Source organism: Nilaparvata lugens, chromosome 1 (assembly GCF_014356525.2).
Source record: "Nilaparvata lugens isolate BPH chromosome 1, ASM1435652v1, whole genome shotgun sequence".
Taxonomy (NCBI): Eukaryota; Metazoa; Arthropoda; class Insecta; order Hemiptera; family Delphacidae; genus Nilaparvata; species Nilaparvata lugens.
Window position 1 is genome coordinate 54,849,746 of NC_052504.1, and position 24,145 is coordinate 54,873,890.

The 24,145-nt window shown below is 31.5% G+C and overlaps 1 protein-coding gene across 11 annotated transcripts in view; it reads left to right on the forward strand.

Moving 5' to 3' along the window:
• The window catches only part of LOC111057561 (potassium voltage-gated channel subfamily H member 6), a 288,140-nt gene that overhangs the window by 221,791 nt on the left and 42,204 nt on the right, over window positions 1-24,145 (forward strand). For 9 of the 11 annotated variants that reach the window (XM_039436886.1, XM_039436872.1, XM_039436881.1 and 6 more), the window contains 12 exons: window positions 163-344; window positions 3,516-3,539; window positions 7,348-7,368; window positions 12,377-12,531; window positions 13,847-13,967; window positions 14,944-15,064; window positions 15,670-15,830; window positions 16,717-16,865; window positions 17,373-17,515; window positions 18,229-18,422; window positions 20,072-20,346; window positions 22,504-22,628. In XM_039436886.1, the coding sequence (XP_039292820.1) occupies window positions 163-344; window positions 3,516-3,539; window positions 7,348-7,368; window positions 12,377-12,531; window positions 13,847-13,967; window positions 14,944-15,064; window positions 15,670-15,830; window positions 16,717-16,865; window positions 17,373-17,515; window positions 18,229-18,422; window positions 20,072-20,346; window positions 22,504-22,628 (1,671 nt within the window). The remainder of the gene's footprint in view (window positions 1-162; window positions 345-3,515; window positions 3,540-7,347; window positions 7,369-12,376; window positions 12,532-13,846; window positions 13,968-14,943; window positions 15,065-15,669; window positions 15,831-16,716; window positions 16,866-17,372; window positions 17,516-18,228; window positions 18,423-20,071; window positions 20,347-22,503; window positions 22,629-24,145) is intronic. The other 2 variants (XM_039436894.1, XM_039436910.1) reach the window with 2 other exon arrangements.

A 24,145-nucleotide genomic window follows, 5' to 3' on the forward strand; every position in this document is an offset into this window, starting at 1 on the left:
GGAAAATTTGAAATTTTACTCTGGAAAACCGGGAATTACTCATGAATTTTTCATTTTAAAATGGGTGGCCACCCTGTTACCTGGATCATCCTAAGTAGTAATTGATTCTTATTGATTATGACTTGAGTTTCAAATTTTCTTTTCCATTTTTTTTTTTTGCAGTTGATGTTACCTTCATCATAGACATTCTAATAAATTTTCGGACAACGTATGTGAACGCGAATGACGAGGTGGTGTCTCACCCGGGCAAGATCGCAGTGCACTACCTGAAGGGCTGGTTTCTGATAGACCTGGTGGCAGCCATCCCGTTCGACCTGCTTCTCTTCGGCTCCGACACAGACGAGGTAAATGCCTGCCTTTGACTGCCTGCCAACCCTAGCTCTGTCTGAATGCATTCATCCTTTCATCAATGAATTATACTTTCGAATCATAGTGGCACTCTGTCTACAAATGTTCAATAGAAAACTCATATTACATGCAAAGTGCATAATTTTCAATCTTTGAAATAGAAATATATTAGTAGACCTACGATTTTTCCATTCTAGTGGTCAGTTTTCTAGATAGTGAGGACTATTTACAAAATTATCTTGATAGGTGATCTTAGATGGGAAGCCGATTAGTACCCAACTTTATCCGACCAATTTCTTCAAGTGTACTCATTTGTGATTTTGAAACTTAATTTACGAATTGAAATTCGACATAGAACTTGAAACATTGTACGAATCGTAATTGGTCATAAAACTTCCTCTACTCTCTTCTTATCAGTATTACATAATGGCTTTATTGAACAAGAAATGTACATGTAATGATATCCAATAAATGAAAAACCAGGAAATTTATCAAAGAAGAGTAGAACTCATGTACACATAGTTGGTATAATATATCGAAAATAATCTCAATTAAAAATATATTGTATGTATTTTTAGCCTCTCTTTGATAATGTATATATTAAAATGCATCAGCTTATAAAGTTCATATTGAAACTGTTTCAATAGAATAATAATGTCATTTTTGTGGAAAATTGGATGAAGCAATTTTGAAATGTTTAAATTATTATTGTAAAGTTGCACTTCCGAATGTTTCATTAGGATTTACCACATTTTGTAAAATAGTAGATGCAAAGAAAAAATATTGTTTTGTCTGTGGTTCATCGAGGTTGAATTTATTTAATTGCAGTAAAAGCTTACTAAACAGTAACATCACCTAGTAAAAACATTCAGATTGGACATTTTGTTGATTCACATTTTTATGAAAGTTGGTCTGTTAATTCCAACAGATCCAACTGTGAAATCGTGGATCTGCGTTCAAGATTTGTATATGAACTGTGTTTTAATCACTTTTCTTAGGACATATCTCATAGCACAGACCCAGAAGGTTGAAGGTAGATCTGTCTATAAACCTTGAATGGCATCGTTATTGTTAGTATTCAAAACAAACACTGTTATACATTTCGGTAAATTTACTGAGTTGTTGGTTGTTAATGAACAATAACATTACAATAAACGTAGTTGAAGTTTTACAAGCTGTGACGATGCAGTCAGTTCTCCCTTGTGGCCGGACTGGAAAGCCTCTTTGGCTTAGCTGTTCAATGTTCACCAATAAAAAATCGTTTCAGATGGACTTTGCACTTTGTTTTGAGTTGGACTCAACTCTCAACTGAGCAGCGCACAAATGAAACCATCTAATGTGGGTTTGAATGCAATTACAGTTCAATAAAATAGTTTAGCCAATGTGGTTATTTTTTTAGACATTTTGGTTTGTACATTCTTCGGTGTAATTATCTCAACATTTTTTATTATCATTATTTGAAAGTGACGCTCACAAACATTCTAGATGATCAGATTATATTCGTTGAGTGGATGATTTATGTGAGCTGTGAGGATTAGCCTCATGTAATCTAGGTGTTAATCTTATCATGATACAAGAACATCTTGTTTTCGATATTGTAAAATGATAGTATTATCAGGACTTAGAAAGTTTGAATTTCACTGTCCATCAGCTAGTCAGCTTATCATTTTTAATATGACAGTTTTTACCCGATAATTCTATAGTTGATATCATTAGAATAATTCTCATCATAGCATTTATAATATAGTGACTGTTGTGTACATTTGCATGCTGAAGCTATGTTATTATCAACTAAGTCTTTCTCAACGTGAATGAATGGAAATTATATTTACCATGATTGACATTCAGATTAGCAAATCAATTATTAAGTTATTCTTTAATTATTCGTTCTCATTAGTATTAAATGTCATTTGCTAGATTTAATAGTGTATAGACAATATTACTTGCTGTGAAATTCAGCTTGTGGGTATTGAGTGAAAAATAACTTGAAACCAGCTAAATGAAGTTGTATATCGTTCTGTTTTATTGAGTCTTCGATTATTTGAGTCCTGAATTGATATGCATACATTCTCAGTTATTTTTATTCTTTGCTCAATGTTTTTTAGCCCTATCTTACAAAGTTGACCTTGGTCAAATGATAGACGGCTTGAGGATTTAGTCCAGAGAAAATAATTCATTCTATTACCTTCATTGGAATGCTTTTTATTGGCATTTCAATGCAAATATTGAGTGTCTCACGTTACCTGCCTCAATATGAATTATTCTATTTAAGGGACATCCTATTTATGCAGCTTTAAATTGAAAATAATCAACTATGAGAGTGCTGAAAGCAATCTAATCAAATAAATTATCTGAAGTGAACATATGTCGTCTTCATGCTTATGCTGGGTGATAGTTTGAAAGTTTTAGCAGACCGCTACATTCGGCCCTAGTTGAAATCAGTAAACCTACTTGACAGCTTGAAAATATGTTTCCATGAATATTTCAATCATTAAGATATTGTAGCAGTTTAGCAAGTTTCATACGGTAATTTATAGTAGCTCCTGACACTCTACTTAGTAAACACATTGTATAGAAACTTACTATTAAATTCATATATCTTTAGCTCTCCACCTGCTTTTATGCAGATTAGCGAGCATGAAAAATGCTATGAATTTTCCGATAATTTCTATGTATAATACTTCTAGTAAGGAATAACTCATGAAAATTATGTGTATAAATGAAACTTTAATAATGTGTTTGGAAATTAATTACTCATGATTTTTTAACCTATCAGTATTGAAAACTGGAGAAACTACCGTTCAGTTCAGATAAGTTCAAACCCCTGGTACAATATGTGAAATTCACTCTTTATCCTTATTGCATCATTAAATGCTTCTTTGTTTCTTGAAGTTTGAAATCAGACAACTTTAAAAATGCTTAGCAAAAATCTATATTTCATTAAACATTTTGAATTTTAATTGTTCATCTACTTATTAAATGGTTCACTTCATAAACTGTTTCCCTCTTGCCCTAGATATTTATATCCAATAAATTTGCTAGGATCATAAAATTTTTAAATTCTGCATACTTTGCTTCTCTTATTATTAAAAATTTATCTCTATTTTCGTGAATAACTGTTGATGAAACATTAACTTTAATATTAATAAATTGATTTGTTCTGACAGGCTCACATAAAAGAAATTCCTCAGGTGAGCTGTTCTCAACTTTCGAATTTTCTATTCATTCTTTCAATTTTATTAATTATCATTGAAATCATTCAGTTATTCTATTATTTTTCTGGAAGTTCTTTAATGTTCCATAACTGAGCAAATTGCACCAAATTAAAGTAATTTTTTAATTAATCATCCTAGTTAGTCAAGCTACCATTGTTCATTGTCATTTTTCAAATGTCAACTGGAAAATCCATTTGCTTATCAATTTATTATCTGCATTGCATCATTCATTCTGTGTAAGCCTTCTGATTTATGAAAATGGCTTGTGATTGACAGTTCTCAGCAATTAATATTAAATCTCATTCCACTTGAATTTGATGAATAAAACTGTTATTTTTCTAGTTCTATACGAACTTAAATAGTTGACATTCATCTAGCATATAGCCAATATTCAACTTAATCTCAATATAATATGTGATCATTCATAAATTATTATTAATAATAGAGATTTTGCTAACAACTTCAAAATATTAAAGTCAAAGTGTCGAAGTCATGAATCATATATGAACTTATTTCGGTACTCATGCGAGTTGAGTACTTTCAAACATCATACTTTCAATAGAAGAAAAACCATATTTGCTTGAATTTCATGTCATACCAATTAAGTTTATATTAAAATTAAATTTTCTTTTGGCGAAACTATTAGTTATTTTAATGCCTGAAACTGCTAAAAAAATCATTTCTGCTTTTTATCCACTTTATTAACTAATTCGGCTTTAATCTTATATTTCAAAACTTCAATTTTCTTGTCGTCAATATATTTGTGGAGCGAGTTTTCTATATTAGTACAGTAGTTTACAATTGAACTAGCTTGACCGTTCAATATGATTGTAGGTTTTAACTAAGGTTGTGAAAATGTAATAAATTGTTTAAATTTGTTGCAAAAGTTAAGAGATCTGCTCCTGGTACTTCGGTTTTTATGTAGGAGTATTAATCCTAGATGATGTATCAATCTGTTATAAAGTTGACATGCGCTATTTGGACATGTATGCGCATTCAGTAGAACCATTACTATCTTCAACATGATTGGCAATGATTCATTGATGGTTGGTAATGGTATATTACATGTTTCACCACTAATAGATGATCAGTATTCAAATTGATCATTACAAATTCAAATTTGTCTTTGATTCATTACTATTTGATTGTTACTGTTGTTACTTTGACCATCATTTACATTTACACCATTCCTCAGTGTAAACCTAATCTGAATTTATCCTGGTTTAAATCAAACTTCAATTTATTACATTGAAAGCTCGAACCACCAGTTGGTTCCAATTACACAATGCAAACAGCCCTAGATAAAGTCTTCTATTTGTCGTCTCTTCTGGACTCATCCCTACATATAAGAGCAAAGCGCATTTGTTTTCTGTGTCAACCATTATAACTCACTAATTAAAACAGGCGAAAATCTTTTCAATTTGACAAATTTTCAAATAAAGAGAAGGATACTGATTATTTATTCAATAATTCCAATGCCTTGAAAAGTTCCAATCGACACTTCATGGTTGTTTCTGATAGGTAAAACTATTTGAACTCATTCCAAATCCTAGTTATAATTTTAGCCGATTTTTCAGTGCCAGTTACAGCAGAACTCAAATGCAATTGTTGCCACCTAAATGGCTCCAAACTGATAAATCAATTTCGACCAAAAACCAATGTAATGCAGTGTTTTATATTTGTTGTTGTTAAAATGTAAACCATTTTAGAGACAGAGTTTCTTCTCGTCTATTGTTTTGATAACATAATTATTATTATCCACTTCAGTCTGAAAAGACTTTTGCAATATATTTCAATAATAATAATTATTGTTGATCTGATGTGGTCATGGTGAATATAATGTACTGTACTTTTCTTTCATAACTTCCTTCATGACATTCTGTCTACTGTCATTTTATTTTACTTCATACTTCTTCACATAAGTTTATAATTTCACAGCTGTACTTTTATGGTAATGAACGTAAATAGACGTTTGTCCTCAGTGTTGTGTGTTGCTGTGATATCGGTATTGTTATCAGTGTTTGCTACTTGATTTCAGCATAATTTTCTCTTCTCTTCTTTGGTAGATGGTCACAATCCATCGTGAATGTAAAATAAACACTTGAATCTATTTAATCCTGGTTAAATGAAACTCTTACAATTTCAATTCTCATTTATGTATATCAAATATTTTTTTATTGCGGATGATGCTCACATAAGCTTTTTGCTTGTGCGTGGGTAATGGGAAGTGCGAGGGTGAATTATGAGATGATGAAACGTCTATGCCTATTCGATAGGATTCGGCGGGATTCGAACCCGCAACCAGGTAGCACTAGCAGACTGAAAGGTGCAACTCTGCTATCTGGACGGCCAATTATTATATTTTATGATAATATATCTAATATATCTATGATCACATGAATAAATAGATTCCTAAATATTACTAGTAAAAAATCACAAAATTTTAATTTTTTATTTTCCGGTTTTATATTATTTATTGGATTATTAAATAATAACATGATGCGATATTGAATTCCTATTCCTCAATAATATATATATAATTTTTAAAAAATGTATTTCATTCTGTCCATCGTACTGTGCGATTGAAATAATCAGAATCTATTATAATACTGAACCTTTCAAAAACTAATAATAAATTGGCCACAACTACAACTTCCATAAAAAATTAACTAAGAACCTTTGCAAAACCTTTTTTGTGCAAATCATATGAAACTCTTCAGCATTACTGTATTTGGGATTAGTTTTCCAATTATTTGATTGTTCTACCGTTAAAAGAACTGTTCTGATTATTAATGGTCTAATAATGAAGCATCTTGCTTATTGTAGTCACATCACATGATCATGAAATTATACCCCAATCCATGAATTCAACTCATTTGCTTCAAATTGAGAACTCATTTCTCTTTTTTTCTACTTTATTGTCTGTACGAGGTTTATCCAAGAACTTCCCAGTCGTTGTAGTCCATCTGAAGTTTAGAGAATACAAAATGAGGATAGCTTGATCCTTTGGTTTTATATACACTTATCTAAAATGATAAGTGATCTCAAACTGAAAAATCCACTTAACTGAAATAAAATAATAAATATATTTCTTGGTTTCATAAAACTATTTTAGACACATAAATTATATATGTTAGTGGAAAAGTTGAAGTTTCTCAATGAATAGAAAAATCAAACAAAAAATTTTCATGAGCGGTGAAATCAAGCTATAAAAAAATTCATGTTCATCACATTTTGGTTGTATGTCGCGCATCTGATTCCCATTGTTTCAATGTTTAGCTTTTCCTCAAATCTTTCATTGTTTTATGAAAACTAAAAAAATTGGAGAATATCTAAAACAATATTTACTTCTGATCATTTATCTTTTGTTGCTAACTATTACAGAAATCAGAAGTAGTAGATGTGCTCAATAATTACATTATATTTTAGCGATTTAAAATGGATTAAAAATTGAAATTAAAAAATATCTGATTAATCTGATACCTTGATAAAGCAACAAATTCTAAATGATGAAATATGGGTTTCTATCCTGTGAATAAATTGATGATAAAAGTCTCAACCATAATATTCACTTTGTTTGATAAAATCAAAATTTAAATACTATACAAATCAAATCCATTGCTGTAATAATATCGGTATGTACTGTGTAACTGAGGAATGAGTCCATCTACCAAATTATAATCCTTTCAAATAGTCTAAGTTGATATAGCAAAGCTTCATTTGCAGAAATCAATAGAATAAGAGTGTGAATTTGATTAGCTCAGGTTTGTACTTGATATTTCAGTTGGGCTTGGATGCCGATGAGGTCAGTTCCTAAGAAATCTATGCCAATTCAAAATTATGCTGCTTTCTTAACACACGGCAGACCCTGAATGCCTATTTTGTAAACAAACAGAAATTGAAACACTGCTTCAAACAGTCTTCAACACGCAATTAAAATGCAATCAGTATGCACTTTTTGTTGAATCATTCATGTGCATGTGAAATGCATTGATTTGAATCATATTCGGACAAAAATACTATATTAAACTCGTGAATTCACCTACATTTACATTCGTAACTTTAATTATGTACTGTTTGAAACTGACACTTTTGATACACTTGCACATTTGAAAACATTCTATGGTTGCTTTTTGGTATCTATTTTTGTCATGATGTTGTTTTATACCTATTTATAATACCGTACTTCATATTATAAATTGTGAGTTGAATCGTGTTCTGACCTTGACAAGCAGCATTTGGCACAACTGTTTTTTCAAATGTAAATAAGGGTTCAAAACTGTGTATGTTCATTGACCTTATTTAAAAACTCGATAATAATTCAAAAGCAGCTCTTTTAGAGTTCACTCTTGATTGCATCGATGTGCAAGATCCTTACAATGATATCCCGGGTATGGTAAACTCTCTATTTTTCTATAAATATTTTATTTAACAATTTAATAAAATTCCCATTCCTCTAAATGTTTGTATCCTTACTAATGTCATATTTTTTAAAATTCCTCACAATAACTAGTTAAAGACAATCTGACAAATATGTCACATAATCATTATAATATGGGCCATGTGTCCAAGTTTCACAATTAGTGTTAACGTAGATTGTCTGCAGTACTGCAGTAGGTAGGTATAATTCCAAGTGAGTGACTCGCTTTGCAAGGCCCTCTTTAGGTAACAAAAATTCATCATATTTCTATACAATTGACTTTGAATCTTTCAAGTTTCAAATACAAAGTCTTACAAGATAAAATATTCCACTATAAATAACACCCCATTTTCATAATAATTTTACTGTTCACATTCTCATAATATGATAGTAGTAACGATGCAAAATTAAAAGGTCCTAAATCGTTTTAATTTTAGCACTTCAATGAATATATTTGAGAATCAAATCTAGTACCATTGTTTAAATTATTTCACATTGAATGGAAGTTTCAAATGATATATTTTCTGTAAAAACACAATAAAATAAAAAGAGAAAAATATGAAGGCAGTTGAGAAATTTGAAATCTGAACTATCTTTCTCCAATTTGGGATAGATAATTTGGGGATCCTGTTTTGGGATGAACATGAGAAAAATATTATCACGATTGTACAGTACCATGACATATAAAATGTAATTTAATTTCATTATACAAACATTACGAATTGCTATTTCCAGTTCTGATTTTTATTGGCAATCCAAGAAGAACAATGTTTGCTTTCCCTTGGAGCAAATCTAGTTCCCTAGCCAGCACTCAAGGTCAGCTCACATCCATTTTCCCCATTCTAATGCATTTTGACTTTTGTGTGGTTATGCGTTTGATTCCATTGTTTTGATCATCTACTCAGATGCATCCATCATCTTTATGTGTGTTATTTATATTGTACTATACTGTATAAACTTTATATATTATATTTACATTTTTTGTAGATTTGTATCTGCATATTTTTCTGAAATCTCGTTCTATGTTATATCATTTATACATCTTGTCATCCGTATCCATATTGTATGTAGTGCACGTAGAAATTTTTTCATTGTAATCAAAACATCTCTGTAATTATATCATAAATACATTTTTTGCTAACTTTATGCTATCAGTTGAAAGTTACATTTCGCTCTGTATGTAGTACTATATCAGCTTGTTCAAATTTGGTACTTTTTATTGTACATAGTTTGGTGTTACTCTTGTATGTAGATCTGTACATTAATTTGTATATAGTTTGGTATATTATTAAGCTTCACAATTTATTATGCTTGAAATCATCATTCGAACCTTGAAGAAAATATTTCCTTTTGAAATGTCTCACTCACCATTAATCGTTTAATTCTTAGTAAACTCCATTCACCAATATCTTTATTCTCTCAAAAAAGATGTTTCTACAATATTCATAATTCTCGAATATTAAAGAGTTCTTTTAAGAGTATCTTTGCAATAAATAAAATCATATATTTAATTAATTTCAAACATTTTTCTCTTCTGTAGACAATCATTATAATATAATTCATACATAACTCATGAACCATAACATAGAATAAATTGGTTGGTGAGATATAATATGCAAGATATTGATGTCTGGTTAGCCTCTGAATTTTTATTGTGATACTATCATAACTCCTTCAACTTTCATCATATGAATGAAATTTAGTATTTTGTCACATCTTGTAAAAGAGTAGGACGTCTCAGAGAACAATACATTGTGGTGTAATTATTCATGTAGAATATTGATACCGTACACCAAAATGTATTGAGTTGAATATAAGTAGTTGAGTTTCATTTTTGTAGTTGTGTAATTCTCCAAAACGTTACTGATTGGTAGAGTTGTATCGCTATCCAATTCAAATAGTAAATTTGATTTTGTATAAAATATATTTGCATGTGAAATTCACTTCATAACAAATCCTTAATTGTGTTTAATATAGATATAATATTTTCGCAATGTAGTAATGCCTTATAATCATCAACCATTTCAAAGTTCACTCATGAATTACCGGTAATAATTATGATCTTGAACAACCACATGAACAACTATGTCTGTATGGTTCCTTGGTGCTCTTGATATAAACATTTGTATTAGTAGGAATCTATAAAGCTGAAGTAGATCACTCTATGGAACCATTCCATGTGAATAAAAAATGTTGGCTGAAATACTAAAAATTATCACAATTTTTATGTATGTTTTGTTGAGTTAGAAAGGTTTTGCTAACTATGAAAGTCCATCATCAACTAAAAGATGAACATGTTATGAAGAAAAATGTATAAATTTTAATACTATTTCGAATTATTTCTTGATTGAAATGACGATTAATTACTCATGTGTGAATATTATGTTTGTATATTGATATTTGTGAGTATTATGATAATCTTTTCGCTGATGGGAATCAGTGCAATAGGTACCATGCAAATGGAATATGATGCTTTATCATTTTTAAACCATTTAATATCATACTTACTTATGTTTTCACTCTATTAGGTTATTGCAAAATGAAGGTTTGAAGGAAATGAATATTTCTAGGGTGATTTATCAAAGTTCATCTAACAGTAATGTTTGGACTCAGAACATTTGAGTGCATTTTCATTTCTGTGTAATATCTTGATGAATTATGTGTGAGTGACATATTGATGTGTGAGATATAATGTATGTTGTTGGTTTGTTATATCCTAAGTTCGTTTTTTAACATAATATTCAAGTTTTTCGGTAAAAATCACCCCTGATCTTAATCTTATCCAACCTGTAATCATTGTATGATATATTCTATTTGTTTTGAAACAGTACTAATAGAGTCATTTGGAACAAAAACCACACTTTTGTTTTATTTTTAATCATCTTTGCCTTCAAATAATTTAATATCACTTTCAACAGATTGGCCTATGGAGATAACTCACACATTGAACTGACTGATAATTGTGTGAACTACCCTGGATTCTATCCTTTTACAATAATCACTCATTTGATAGTTTTATTTTATGCAATTCCCAGAGTATGAGTTCCCTTGCTTATTTTGTATGTTGTGATAATTTAACTTTGAAATTAATTTGTTTTTATAACTGTTCAATGTTTCTTCAAGATTCTTATTTAATGGTTTTTGAAAAATGTGTTTTATTTATCACCATCTATGTTTCTTACATTTTTATTGAAACCGTATAGGTATTAGATCAGGTTATTATTATAATATTACTATTTAACTAGTTTTTATCTGTTCAATTAAATTATTTCAACGGAAACTTATATATGTTCAATGAACTTGATAAAGCATATGGCATTGTTCATAATATAATTTTACTACTTTATTTATTTTTTGTAGCAGGATTAAAAGATGTTTAAGCTTTTAATGAAATAACTACTTGTAAAATTTAATATTGATTCATGAGTATAAAATTAATTAAACTCCAATGTTGGAAGCGAATGTGATTTTCTCTGTACCGGTAATGAGGAATGATACAATAATATTCAAGTAGTTTCTACTAGAATCGTCTAAAATAATAATAATCGTCTAAACTATCTAGAATCGTGGAAAATAATTTAGTTTAAAGAATTATACGTTGAGTTGAAGCTTATTTACAAAAATACTTCAGATACGACACTTCAAGAATATATTTGATTTGGTGATTTCATGTATTGTTTATTAATAATGAATGCAGAACCGAAATGATCTGGTATATACTGTCACTTCAATACTTAAATAACTAAGTAAATTGAAATACTTAGTTATATAAATGCTTTGTATTTATTTAATGTTGAATACTTTTTTCAACTGAAAATAAAACAATCATGAACCAATTCCAATACCTTATCTTTCCTAATATAAATCCTAGATTGCTCTCACTGGAGCGTTTTGCTGTGCTTAGTGTAAAATAAAATTGGACTTGAATTATTCTGAACAGTAAGAACATGATCTATTTTTTGGCACATGCTACTCTCTTAACAAAATTTGGAAAGAGAATATTTTTTGGCCAATCCTTCTGTTCCATTCCTATCATATTTATATTATCTGTAATTCATTCACAAATAAATAAGATTCGCATACCAAGAATAATTCATAAATTGAAGTTTTTATTTTCTACACCCGTTGTATCAAATTTAGAATATCATTATGAAATTGTTTTTTAGATCAATCTCCATATTATTAATCATTTTTCTTAAGAAATTTTTCTCCTAATGACAACAGACAACATATATGTTTATTTTCGGTTCGATAAATTGAAATATAATTTTATCTCTTTTCTGAACTTTTTTCTCTCCCACTTTCTATTTCATATTATTTCTCCTTAATTCATATTTTGATTGTTCTTTATTATTGGCATGGTTTAAGAGTATGTGATGGTTTCTGTTGACAGACAACAACTCTGATTGGTTTACTAAAAACAGCTCGGCTGTTGCGACTGGTGAGAGTGGCGCGAAAGATTGATCGCTACTCGGAGTACGGAGCGGCTGTCCTCCTGCTGCTCATGGCTTCGTTTGCTCTCATCGCGCACTGGCTTGCCTGCATATGGTCAGACATTTTCCAATTGAAACACCTTTTTAAATTATGTCATCTAGAAACAATTTTTCAATTGAATAAATCTAAAAAAGCTGCTTCACTTTGTTCATAATAAATTCGATTATCAATGATTATTTTGAAAACATTCGTTGTTTCAAAATAGTTTGCTCATAGTTTTTCTTGAAGTGAAATTAATCCTATGGATTATATTTATCGTTTAATATTGTTATCTGCGTTTATATAGATCTACAGATAGATAATCCCTTAAAAGTTATGAGCAAATATAATATAATGATAATGCAACTGTGTTTATTTTCAAAATCGTATAAACTGGGAAAGTATATAATTTAGAATATGATGATGAAATTACTCCCGAGATTCCTGTTGGGTAGTAGAATTTTCACTAGTCGAGTATTTCTGAGAGCCTTTTTTTGAACTTTGTCGATTATGTTTTCATGGTTAGGTCTATCAATACTTTGTGTTCTACAGTCAAAAATAATAATACTTATCGATGTTAAGTACGTACATATCGTACTAAGAAGCATTTGCGTGAAATGTTTATTTTTCATGAAACTACAAAAGATCAAAGATGAATGAAAGATCTATCCATATGAATTCGGGACTGCCTGTCAACATTTAAAAAGAGAAATCATTCCTGGGGAATTCGATGTTCGTTGAAATAGACCAAGGACCATTCTATTATCAGATGAAATTGCAGTTGACAGCATGAAACCAATGAAGCATTGAGGTTACACACTGAATAACGTGGATTGATGTTCATGAATAAGTAAGATGAAGAAGCTAGTGCGAAGGCTTGTGGTTGAGTGCCTTCCTGCTCATGGGCTGTGTAACAATCGACTCTAAATTGGAGAGGTGAAAATTTAATTGCATAATCATACCATGTCTGATGACTGATTGTATAGTACAACTTCTGGCTATACTGAGTGCACCAGCTTGGTCTCATAACCAAAAGTTTTTTAAGCATATCACTCCCGTGTTATCGGATGGGTACGTTAAACTGTCGATCCCGGCTGAAGTATGACAGTCGTAAGGCCCATTGACGGCTTAAATTATATATTCAGGCGGTGGGACCTTCCCGCAAGGGACCCCCCACCAACAAAAGCCATACAAATTTACTTTTTACTTTACTAGCTTGGTATACTTCACAATAATAACAAATTATGGGATTCAAAGCAGGTTGTAAAAAGAGTTCATGCAGATAATTTGTGATGATACTTGATAGTAAATGATTAGTGGGGTATTGAGTGTATTGATTGAATTTGATAAGAACTCTAACATTAGCAGTTCAATTGTTTACTGTTGATAGGTATGCGATCGGCCATGCAGAACGACCACATTTATCGAGTAAAGTGGGCTGGTTAGATATTTTAGCAAATGATACACATCAGTTTTACCATCCAAACGACACTGGAGGACCATCGATTAAGGTAATCATCAAATTCATTACGTTACTCCGTGTTCAAATAATGATTGTTTTATCACATATTCAATCCTTGTATTCGGCATTTATTTGAATTCTATAGTTTGACTCTGGATTTTCGGAGCTTTGAAAACAGAACTGCATCAAGTACTAGAATGCTTTTACAATGATGAAGCACATGTCAACAAATAACGGATTAATTGTCCGTAATTCAAACGCTGTATTGAACATTACATTTTCCAATTTTTGCTGAATTTGGGTTTTTGTAATAATAATTGGAATTTATTGATCAGTTTAAATTCTCATGTATTATTGATTTTATCCAATGTACCTAGAATACAAGGTAGTGGTTACGCGCATCTCGATCTTTTGATGATCAGAGCCAGATGATCGATGTGACGTCATTGGTGCTCTAAAGATCTATCCTTCCTATATTTTCCATGTTAAATTGAGCATTTTTGTAAGTCTTTTTCTCAAAAAGTACATAACTTTCAAGTCCCATCGACATCTCCTACGATTCATACAATATTTATCTCCAATGTTTCTAGAGATTCAATACTTTTGGACGGCTGGATCTTTCAGAATGCTCGAAATCGGATACCTGTTGCTTTCTTATCAAAAAATCAACATTCTTTTCCTGGCTCTTATGTAATTCAATGCTAATGAACTTATGTACTCAATGCTAATGAATTTGATATTGAAATTGAAGATAAATATTGTATAAATCGTATGAAATGTCGATGAGACTTGAAAGTTATTTACGTTTTGAGAAAAAGGCTTACAAAGTTGCTCAATTTAACATTGGAAAGATAGGAAGAATAGATCTTTAGATCACCAATGACGTCACACCGACCAGCTGGTTTGGATTTGTTACTACGCATCTTTTCATGATCACTTCCTTGTACTCTAGGTACATTGATTTTATCTCTGTAATCCTTTTCATTAGCCTCAATTCATTCATAATTTTTTCTTGTGTGTTTCAGTCACGCTACGTTACAGCGTTATATTTTACGTTTAGTTCGTTAACTTCGGTTGGATTTGGCAACGTCGCACCAAATACCGACACAGAGAAAATTTTTACTATTTGCGTTATGTTAGCTGGATGTAAGTATAATTTCCACTGAAACTCGTTACAAAAAAGGATGACAGTAGATACTTTAATGAACATACTTTACTAGTTCTTCACTTTGGAATGAAAAATTGTAATAAATACTTTTTTCAACAAATAATATGTCCATGTGATATGACGATCAATTCACAATTTCATCTGGTTCGATAGAATATTATCAAGCTAGATAAATTTGTATGAATGAGCTCCCTACGTGTCTGAGATTGAATATTAGTTATTTTTGTATTCCTCAAATTATTCCTGTATTCCTGTATCGATATCATTATTCATTGTTATTATATGCAAACAGTATAATAGTAAATTTGATGGCAAATTATAATTGTGAAGATGAAAAGTGTATAATTCTACATTGAAATGATCTCTATGATATTCTGTTGGTTTCAATTCTTTCTCTAGATGAACAGGAATTATAATTCTATTCACCTCCGAAACATATGTTTGCCTGCGCTCAATTAGTCTGCTTATTTCAAAATTATGTGAATGAGCTACCATATTGCAAGAGTTACCTTCCATATTTGATGAGGGAATCACTCCTGTGATGGAGCAATGATTAATTCAATTACTTTGTTGTTTGTTGCAGCGTTAATGTATGCTAGTATCTTCGGTAATGTATCAGCAATAATTCAAAGATTATACTCAGGTACTGCAAGGTATCACACTCAGATGCTAAGGGTACGTGAGTTTATACGCTTCCACCAAATCCCCAATCCCCTCAGACAGAGGCTTGAGGAGTACTTCCAGGTAATTATCTTTAACGATTCCCAATTCATACAATCTGCCATACATTATTGATACTTTTCACTCTACTAATGCCCTGTTTTTATAAAAGTAAGAGAATGTGTTAGAAAATTTTTCAATACGTTTTAAAAAAGTGGTTTGAACCTCAGCTCGAACAGTGCTCATTGATTGTCTACTTCCAAGGCAGACATTATGTAGCCTATGGTTTACCAGAAATTTAAATTATCAGATAAACAATGTATAGTGCAAATCTTCCTGATTATCATTGCATTATTCTTAAAACTACGCTGCCATCGTATTCAAGTGTACTATAATTGTAACCATTTTTTCATAAATATTGAATAATAGAATGAGTTGAAAAAATGATCAAAACTATCTCATGTACTAATTTTTGAAAAGTTCATCCAACATTGTTTTATTCTCTGGAATGTATCAACTGTATAAAAAACCTGCAGCAAAATCTGGATTTGCGAATAAATCAAATTCTTAGCAGCAATGTTTTTTTTATTACTTCTTTTCATCAATAATATTTTAATAATAATTATTTTGGATATTCAATATTCTATTATCAATCATAAAGATGCGCACGTATAAGACCCGGTTGCACAAAAGCCAGTTAAATTTTAACTGTGATTAATTCCACAAGAACCAATCGGAGAAGTCGTTTTTGAAAAGACGGCTTCTATGATTGGTTCTCGTGGAATTAATCATGGTTAAAATTTAACCGGCTCTTGTTCAACCGGCACTTCTAAGTTTAAAAAAGCTTTACTAAGAGATTAACTGGTCTTATTTGTTACTTACTTTCATCACATTGTTACTTGTTACAAAACAAATTGTTATAGATAGACAAGTGATTTGGTTGTAATTTAATTATTGAAATGTTTTGCAGCACGCCTGGACGTATACGAATGGTATAGATATGAACAGTGTACTAAAAGGATTCCCCGAGTGCCTGCAGGCAGATATCTGCCTTCATCTTAACCGCAATTTGCTCACAAATTGCTCTGCTTTCGATGGCGCCTCACCTGGTTGTTTACGGTAACTATTTTCCATTTCCTCTGCCTTTAACATTGAAACACTCTTGCTAATTTCAAATTATTGTCAAGAATATTATACTATGGAATACTCATTACTCATTTTTTTGTTTTTGCCATGTTAATGAAAAACTTTTTACAAAGTCATTGAAGTAATTTTTTAAAAAACTCTACATACTTGGCGATAAATATATACTTCTCATTCTGCTGTAGCATTGGAAAAATTGTTTTTATATTTTTATAAGTAAAGATAGCATTGAAAAATTGTTCTTATATTTTTATAAGATCAGATCTCAGATCTTCCTGAGAACCCAACACTAAACTTTATCACTAACAAAAATTTTTTATCACTAAACTTTATCAAGAATTCTATGAGAAACACATTTTTTCAATTTAAAAATCCAAGCAAGACCTTTAAACAATTATCTCAATGTTCAATTAGACATTCTAATAAAGAAGCTCACAAGATGGTCTTAGTTGGGATTGATTCATTTATCTTAATTTCTTTCAGGGCATTATCATTGAAATTTAAAACAACCCATGCACCCCCCGGTGATACGCTGGTGCATAAAGGAGATGTACTAACATCACTCTATTTCATCTCTAGAGGTTCTATAGAAATTCTAAAAGAAGATATTGTCATGGCAATTCTAAGTAAGTAATTTATTCCACTCATATATTATCATATGTTATTTAATCTACCTACTTAATTAATAAATATATTTAGATTTTTTAATAATCTCATTATGAAATAAATTTTTGATTCATCCTATTCAAGAAGTTGATTTCCATCTACAATAAATCTATTAATTCTCCAATTAAACAGTAAATGATATTGATTCAATTACAATCTTGTGATTTCCTATCGGATGTAATTTTTCATAGAAAGGAACATATTTTTTACCATTTTTTTCATACTTTCACTAGTAAGCAGTTGAACATTTCTCATAATTATAAAATATAGTGACCTTCTCTTCAGAAATTCCATGAGGTTAAGTTGATAATATGGAATACATCATATTTTCAAATTATCTCCTATGATATATTTGCACTCATCAGCTTTGAGAGGAGTGCCATCTAGATCGATTAATCTTCTCAAGTATTTTTCTTCGCAATAATTTATGTATTGTTGCATAGAGTTTCAGGATTAAGTAAAAAAGTTCAAATTTTTGTTTTAATAGTGATGTTTGATGTTGATTTTTTTTGTCGTTCTTAATATATTACACAACTATAAAATTGTACGAGTTCACTTTGATATTTCATGGAAAGCCCAATTTGAAAGAAGAACGTGCTTTTTCTTTTGGAATCCACGTTTAATAATAAAATCATGCTCATTCATGTTTTTGCTAAACTCATCTATTTTACAGGTAAAGACGATATCTTCGGAGAAAACCCATGTGCCCATCCAACTATTGGAAAATCTTCATGTAATGTCAGAGCTTTAACTTACTGCGATCTTCATAAAATCCATAGAGATGACCTCTTAGATGTTCTTGAGTTGTATCCTGAGTTCAATCAATCATTTTCAAACAATTTGGAAATCACATATTACATGAGAGATGTAAGTATAATTATACTTTAATCAATCGAAAGTATTCATTCAATCTTCAACGTAATGGATCTTTCATTATACATACCTTATCTTATAATTATACTGTACCTTCTAATGCTATCCAAGACCACCAAGAGGTTTCATTTGGAGATTATACAGAACATTGATGCCGTTTATTGAAATCTTATGTTTTCAAAAGGTAGTAGTTGTTTTCACCTTCATTTGCAAACCATATTCCTCACCTTTGAGATAACACTCACAAATAGATTGTTATGTATCAAATCGATTTATGATAAAATACAGTGTTTATAAAATACTGAAAACCATATCTCTCAACTTTGAGATAACACTCAGAAATAGATGATTATGTATCAAATCGATTTATGATAAAATACTTTGTTTATAAAATACTGAAAACCATATCCCTCTTCTTCGAGATAACACTCAAAAATAGATGATTATGTAACAAATGGAGTTATGATAAAATACAGAAAATCATATCCCTCATCTTTGAGATAACACTCAGAAATAGATGATTATGTATGAAATGGAGTTATGATAAAGTACAGTGTTTATAAAATAGAATCTATGAATATTAACATATTTAATCAAGCAAATCCGTGATTAGTTATCAATTTGTTTAAATCATGTGCATTCAACCAAAATTCAATTTGATTTTGCTAGAGGAGTTATAAATGAAATACGAACAATTCCAGATTCCTAAATCTAATGTTAATGTGTCCTCCTGAATGCTAATATTTCTCATATATTTGGTTTTGAAACTTCTAAATTTAAAAATCTGCTTTGTAAAAATATTTTTGGACTGAAAATGTTGTGAAGTGAAGAACTACAAGACTTAACCTATACCTAGGATATGGGTCTCTTTACACTTAGCTTCGCTACACTGAAATACGTCTTCCAAAGACGTAGCCATCCTACCTCCCAATATTAAAAGCTACGCTACGTTGATGTGAACGTGACAGATTCGTAGCTTGGATTTAAGATAGGGTGATAGGACATATTTCAACGTGGAGTAGCATAGCTAAGTGTGAAGAGACCTTTACTGTACCTCATCTAAATTCGGGAGTGGAATAGAACAAAGTTACCTTATTTTTCCTCTTCCTATCATTTTAATGATGTACTTACTGTAATAATAAAGAATGAAGAATAAATAATTAGCCTGTGAAATGCCTTTCCATTCGTCTCTATCAACATTCTCACATAGTAGACGTGGACTTCCCCTCCCCTCAGTTCTCTTCCATATGGATTGTCTTTGAAAACTCCTTCAATAGTTCTTGAGTCACTAATTTATATAAATGGTAAAGTAGAGTAAACATCCAATTTCTATATCATATTAATTGAATTGATTCTAATTAGTTTTTTTTCATCCTAAAACATTGAAAATGTTTATTCTTATCCAAATGTAATATAGGAAATGTTTTTAGACCAACGATATGCTTTCTTTCGAGAAATTCTTTCCATTTAGTCTCATATGGTAAAGCTTTCCACAGCCCTTCTGTTAGCTCATATTCAATCTTACTCATATTAATCTGATATATTCCGTTGTTAGGTTCACCTACCTGGACTATTCTAACGTTCTAATGGTCAAATTAGGATGCCATAGGAAGTCTACTAGGGTATGGTTGTGTGTTTTGCAGGAGGAGCAGGCGGGCGTCGGTCCGCGCATGAGCCGCAGCACGCGGCAGCCGCCCAACTACCAGTACTACCACTCGCGGTCCAACTCACAGGACGCGAATGCGCCGGCAGGCGGCACAATGGCTATGGGAGCCGACAACACCGACGCCGAACAGCGTCTCACATTCCGTCCAACCAACGCGCGCCACCCCTACCACAGCCATCACAATCCGGCCGACCTCACCCATCCTCGGCGCCGGTGCTCCAGTGACGACGGATCGCTGCATGACCACAACTAGTCAGTAGCGTCCAAATTAATTCATTAGTATAGATGAATGCCGAAACAATTGGTATCATTAAAATTAAAGTTTATGAAGTTTTTCAGATTATCACCATGATAGTTTGTTTGACCATGATCTTTTGAGACCGGACTCCCCTTTATTAAAACTTGATAATAATTTATAATTATAAATTCTCTGATTGCCCATGAATTACAATCAGAGGAGTTTATTGAAAAAACATATACATAATTATTATAATATACATACAAAAGTTGCTAATAAGAAACTTAGTCCCAATTATGATACATAATAATTGGTTCTAACGGCTCGCACCCCGTCCAATGCGCACCAAAACTTGAAAACTGGTTGAAATTGCAGTATCCTAAGGGAAGCCGATCTTTTTCTGTTACTGGATCATGTTTGCCCTTTTTCGTCCTCATTTCAATTGACACGAAATGAATGTTTCGGCATTCGTGTCATTTTCAAGTGTCCTATTTTAGTATAATATACCGTGTTCAAAAATGCAATGGAACATGCACAAATATGTAGTCCGTAGGACCGCTACCCTTTGTTTTCGCAAAAACCTGCGTGTGAATTGGTCCAATATCTTGGATATAGTCCATCAGTTTTGCTGGAGTCATTCAGATTCATTCAACAATAATAATGTATGGAATCCGGAAAATCATCATAATCGGTGTTGTGCAAGACTTAATGCAAGCAAAAATTAATCTTTGATCTCGGAAAAATACAGATCTCGGATACAGATAAGAGTAAGGTAATGGTGATATCTAAGATGCAGGGAAATGCAGAAATGGAAATAAAGTGGAATGGAAAATCTATGGAAAGAGTGAATAACTTTGAATATTTGGGAACGGTCATTTCCACAGATGGAAAGGTTGATGAAGAAATCAATAATAGGGTAAGGAAAGCTAACCAGATATACTACCAAATAAGCAGGACACTACTTGGGAAAAGAGAGATAAGCCAGGGAACAAAAATGAAAATCTATCAAGCAGTTTTTAAGCCCATCCTAATGTATGGAACAGAATGCCTGACACTCCTAGATAAGCATAAAAGTAGAATTACCTCCTCAGAAATGAGATTTTTAAGAAAAGTCGTTGGAAAGACAAGGAGAGACAGAGTGAGAAATGGAGTGATCAGAGATACTCTAAAGGAGGAAGAGCTGATCATTTCTGTCCAACGAAAAGCTTTAGGTTGGTATGGACATGTCACACGAATGAGTGAGGAAAGAAAAGCAAGGATGGTAATGGAAGCAAGACCGGAGGGACGTCGAGGCAGGGGACGACCACGGATGGAATGGAGCGAGTATGTGGCGAGTATCGCGGCTGGAAAGGGAAAGACAATGACGGACGTTAGGAGGATGGCCCAGGATAGAGTGCAATATAAGAAATGGCTGGAGGCACCCGACGCTTAGCGGCATAAGGGGAAGGAAAAGAAGAAGAAGAAGAAGATCTCGGAAAAAACTATATCCTTTTCGATTTTCAGTGATCTGTCATTATGTTTGAAATACAATAACACCAGGAGCAAGAATAGGGTGTGATTAAACGCTCATAGAACGGCTTTCTATACATCATGTCCACAACACATGGCCAAGAGTGTTCATAATTCCCTTTGAACAGAAATTCTACAGCTGGACTTTGAAAATCTATTGAGGAGGAAATTTCGGTGGTGGCTGAAGAAGAAAAAATTTATTTCTATGAAATTGGCGAACTATTGAATTTATTTCCAACTGTGATATTCTTTAATTACAAACTCCATTTTATTTATGTAATGTGACTATATTTATGTGCGATGTTTATTTGCATGTGACTTGTGTCAATATTGTAAAAATTCAAAGGTCACGTCAGACGCCCTGAAATTGGTCAGGTGTGACCTGAAAACTCTGACACCAGATCTGAGCCAACCAGGTCACTCGATATTATTGTTATTACAATGCATGATATAAAATTACTTCATGTAAATTTTGTCGATTAATCAAATGTTATTTAATTACATCATTACGTTGAATTACTTAATTCCATCGTAATATTTCTGTCTCTTAAAACTACTGTAATTCCATCAATGGAAATAATAAATTCCATCAAATGAAAATAAAACAGTATCAATCATTGATTTTGTCTTTTTCGATCCAATGATGCCTTTATCTGTTTCAGTGATAAATGTAGTGGTCATGGAATATTGGAGTTCTCTACGGAAAAAGCAGGCCAAGATGTGACTCCTTTAAATCTGCAGTTCGGGGATAACAACAATCGGTCGACTACTATGAATTCCATAACAGGTAGGTGTAGCAATTCCCAATCAGTTATCAATTTTTCAGGTTTGTGTGCCTTCTACTCGTTTGCTTCCCCCTCTACTGCTGTCTTCCTGTTAAGCAATAATCAATTCATGAACTAAATTATTCTATTCTACTATTATTTCTATTTCAAGACATTCCTTTATCTTCATGAGGGACATGAGACTAATACTCACTCGTTATTGAAAAAATCTACTTAGGATATGGATATATGGATATAATATTATATAGATTGTTACTCTTATTTTTAAAACAGTTTACAAAATTAACTAAGAATTCGTACAATTCTTAAGCGTAATTGGGTTGTAATTTTAGAATTCGAATTCTATTAGATTTTTTATAAAAATTCATAATCTCTTTCTAACGTAATTCAAAATGTATAATGTTCTACCCAATCTTCTATCATGGTAGTGATATAGTATCCAGAATACGCCGTTATCATTAGGAAATATTGCACTAAATATTGTGCATCATAATATAAGAGACTCATTACTTTTTTCCTTCATGCCCTAGAAATACAAACTAAAATTTGACATTGAAATAACATAATCTGTCACTTCATCATAAGTTACAGGAGTAAAATGTAGAAATAAACCAGGTATTTTGTCAAGCATCAATTTCTCAGCTTAATTTATATTGATATATACCAATTATCGCATTATTATTAAAATAAGCGAAGTGTTTCAAAAAATGTTATAAGAAAAATCATTGAACGCGAGCCTTTAAAGCATTATAACTTATTAATTTTTGAAAAATAGTATTTCGAATTTTGTTTTTGATATCCAATTGATAGTATCTACATGATAGGCATGATGGAGGCGTTATGAGATTAGCATGTAGTACTTGTTATATTATGTTGGTAATTTGATGACTGCAAGTCATATTGAAACTATCAAATTATTGCAGTTCGCTCATCTTGAAGTACCTAGGCAATTTTGCGTTGGAAGTAGGCATTTCAGTCCACTTTCTTATCACGTTTATGCTTCAGTTGATGGTTCAAATTGTTTGAATGTGGTAGGGAGGGGTGTCGTCTGTTACACTTTCGTGAATGCCTTTTCCTTTCATTTCTCATTTCTAGGTATATTTCTAGAATAGCCTTTCTTGTAGTTCTGCATATTTTTAGGCTCTTTACCTCTTTTTAGCAAAAATTAGCTTTAGAATCTAGAAATCTCTAATTAGCAATTAGTATTACGTTTTATAGAACTTGGCTTCTAATGATTCTATTACTTTCTAGAATACAGTTATTAGAGATTTTACATTACTTTTTTAGTAGCTTCTTCATCATAGTTCTCATTTATCGATCGTGTAGCTAAGAAATGGTTGAAGAAGTTGTGGTAGGTACGAAAATTGGTATGCTTTTCACATTATTCAAATTACTTAGAAAAATGTTCACCTTTCAGGCACTCTCTTTACTATCCTCGACAATGATTAATCATCTAAGTTCCTAATGCGTGTCTCTATTATTTGTTATTTTAAATTCTTCCCTTCAACATTCGAAATTA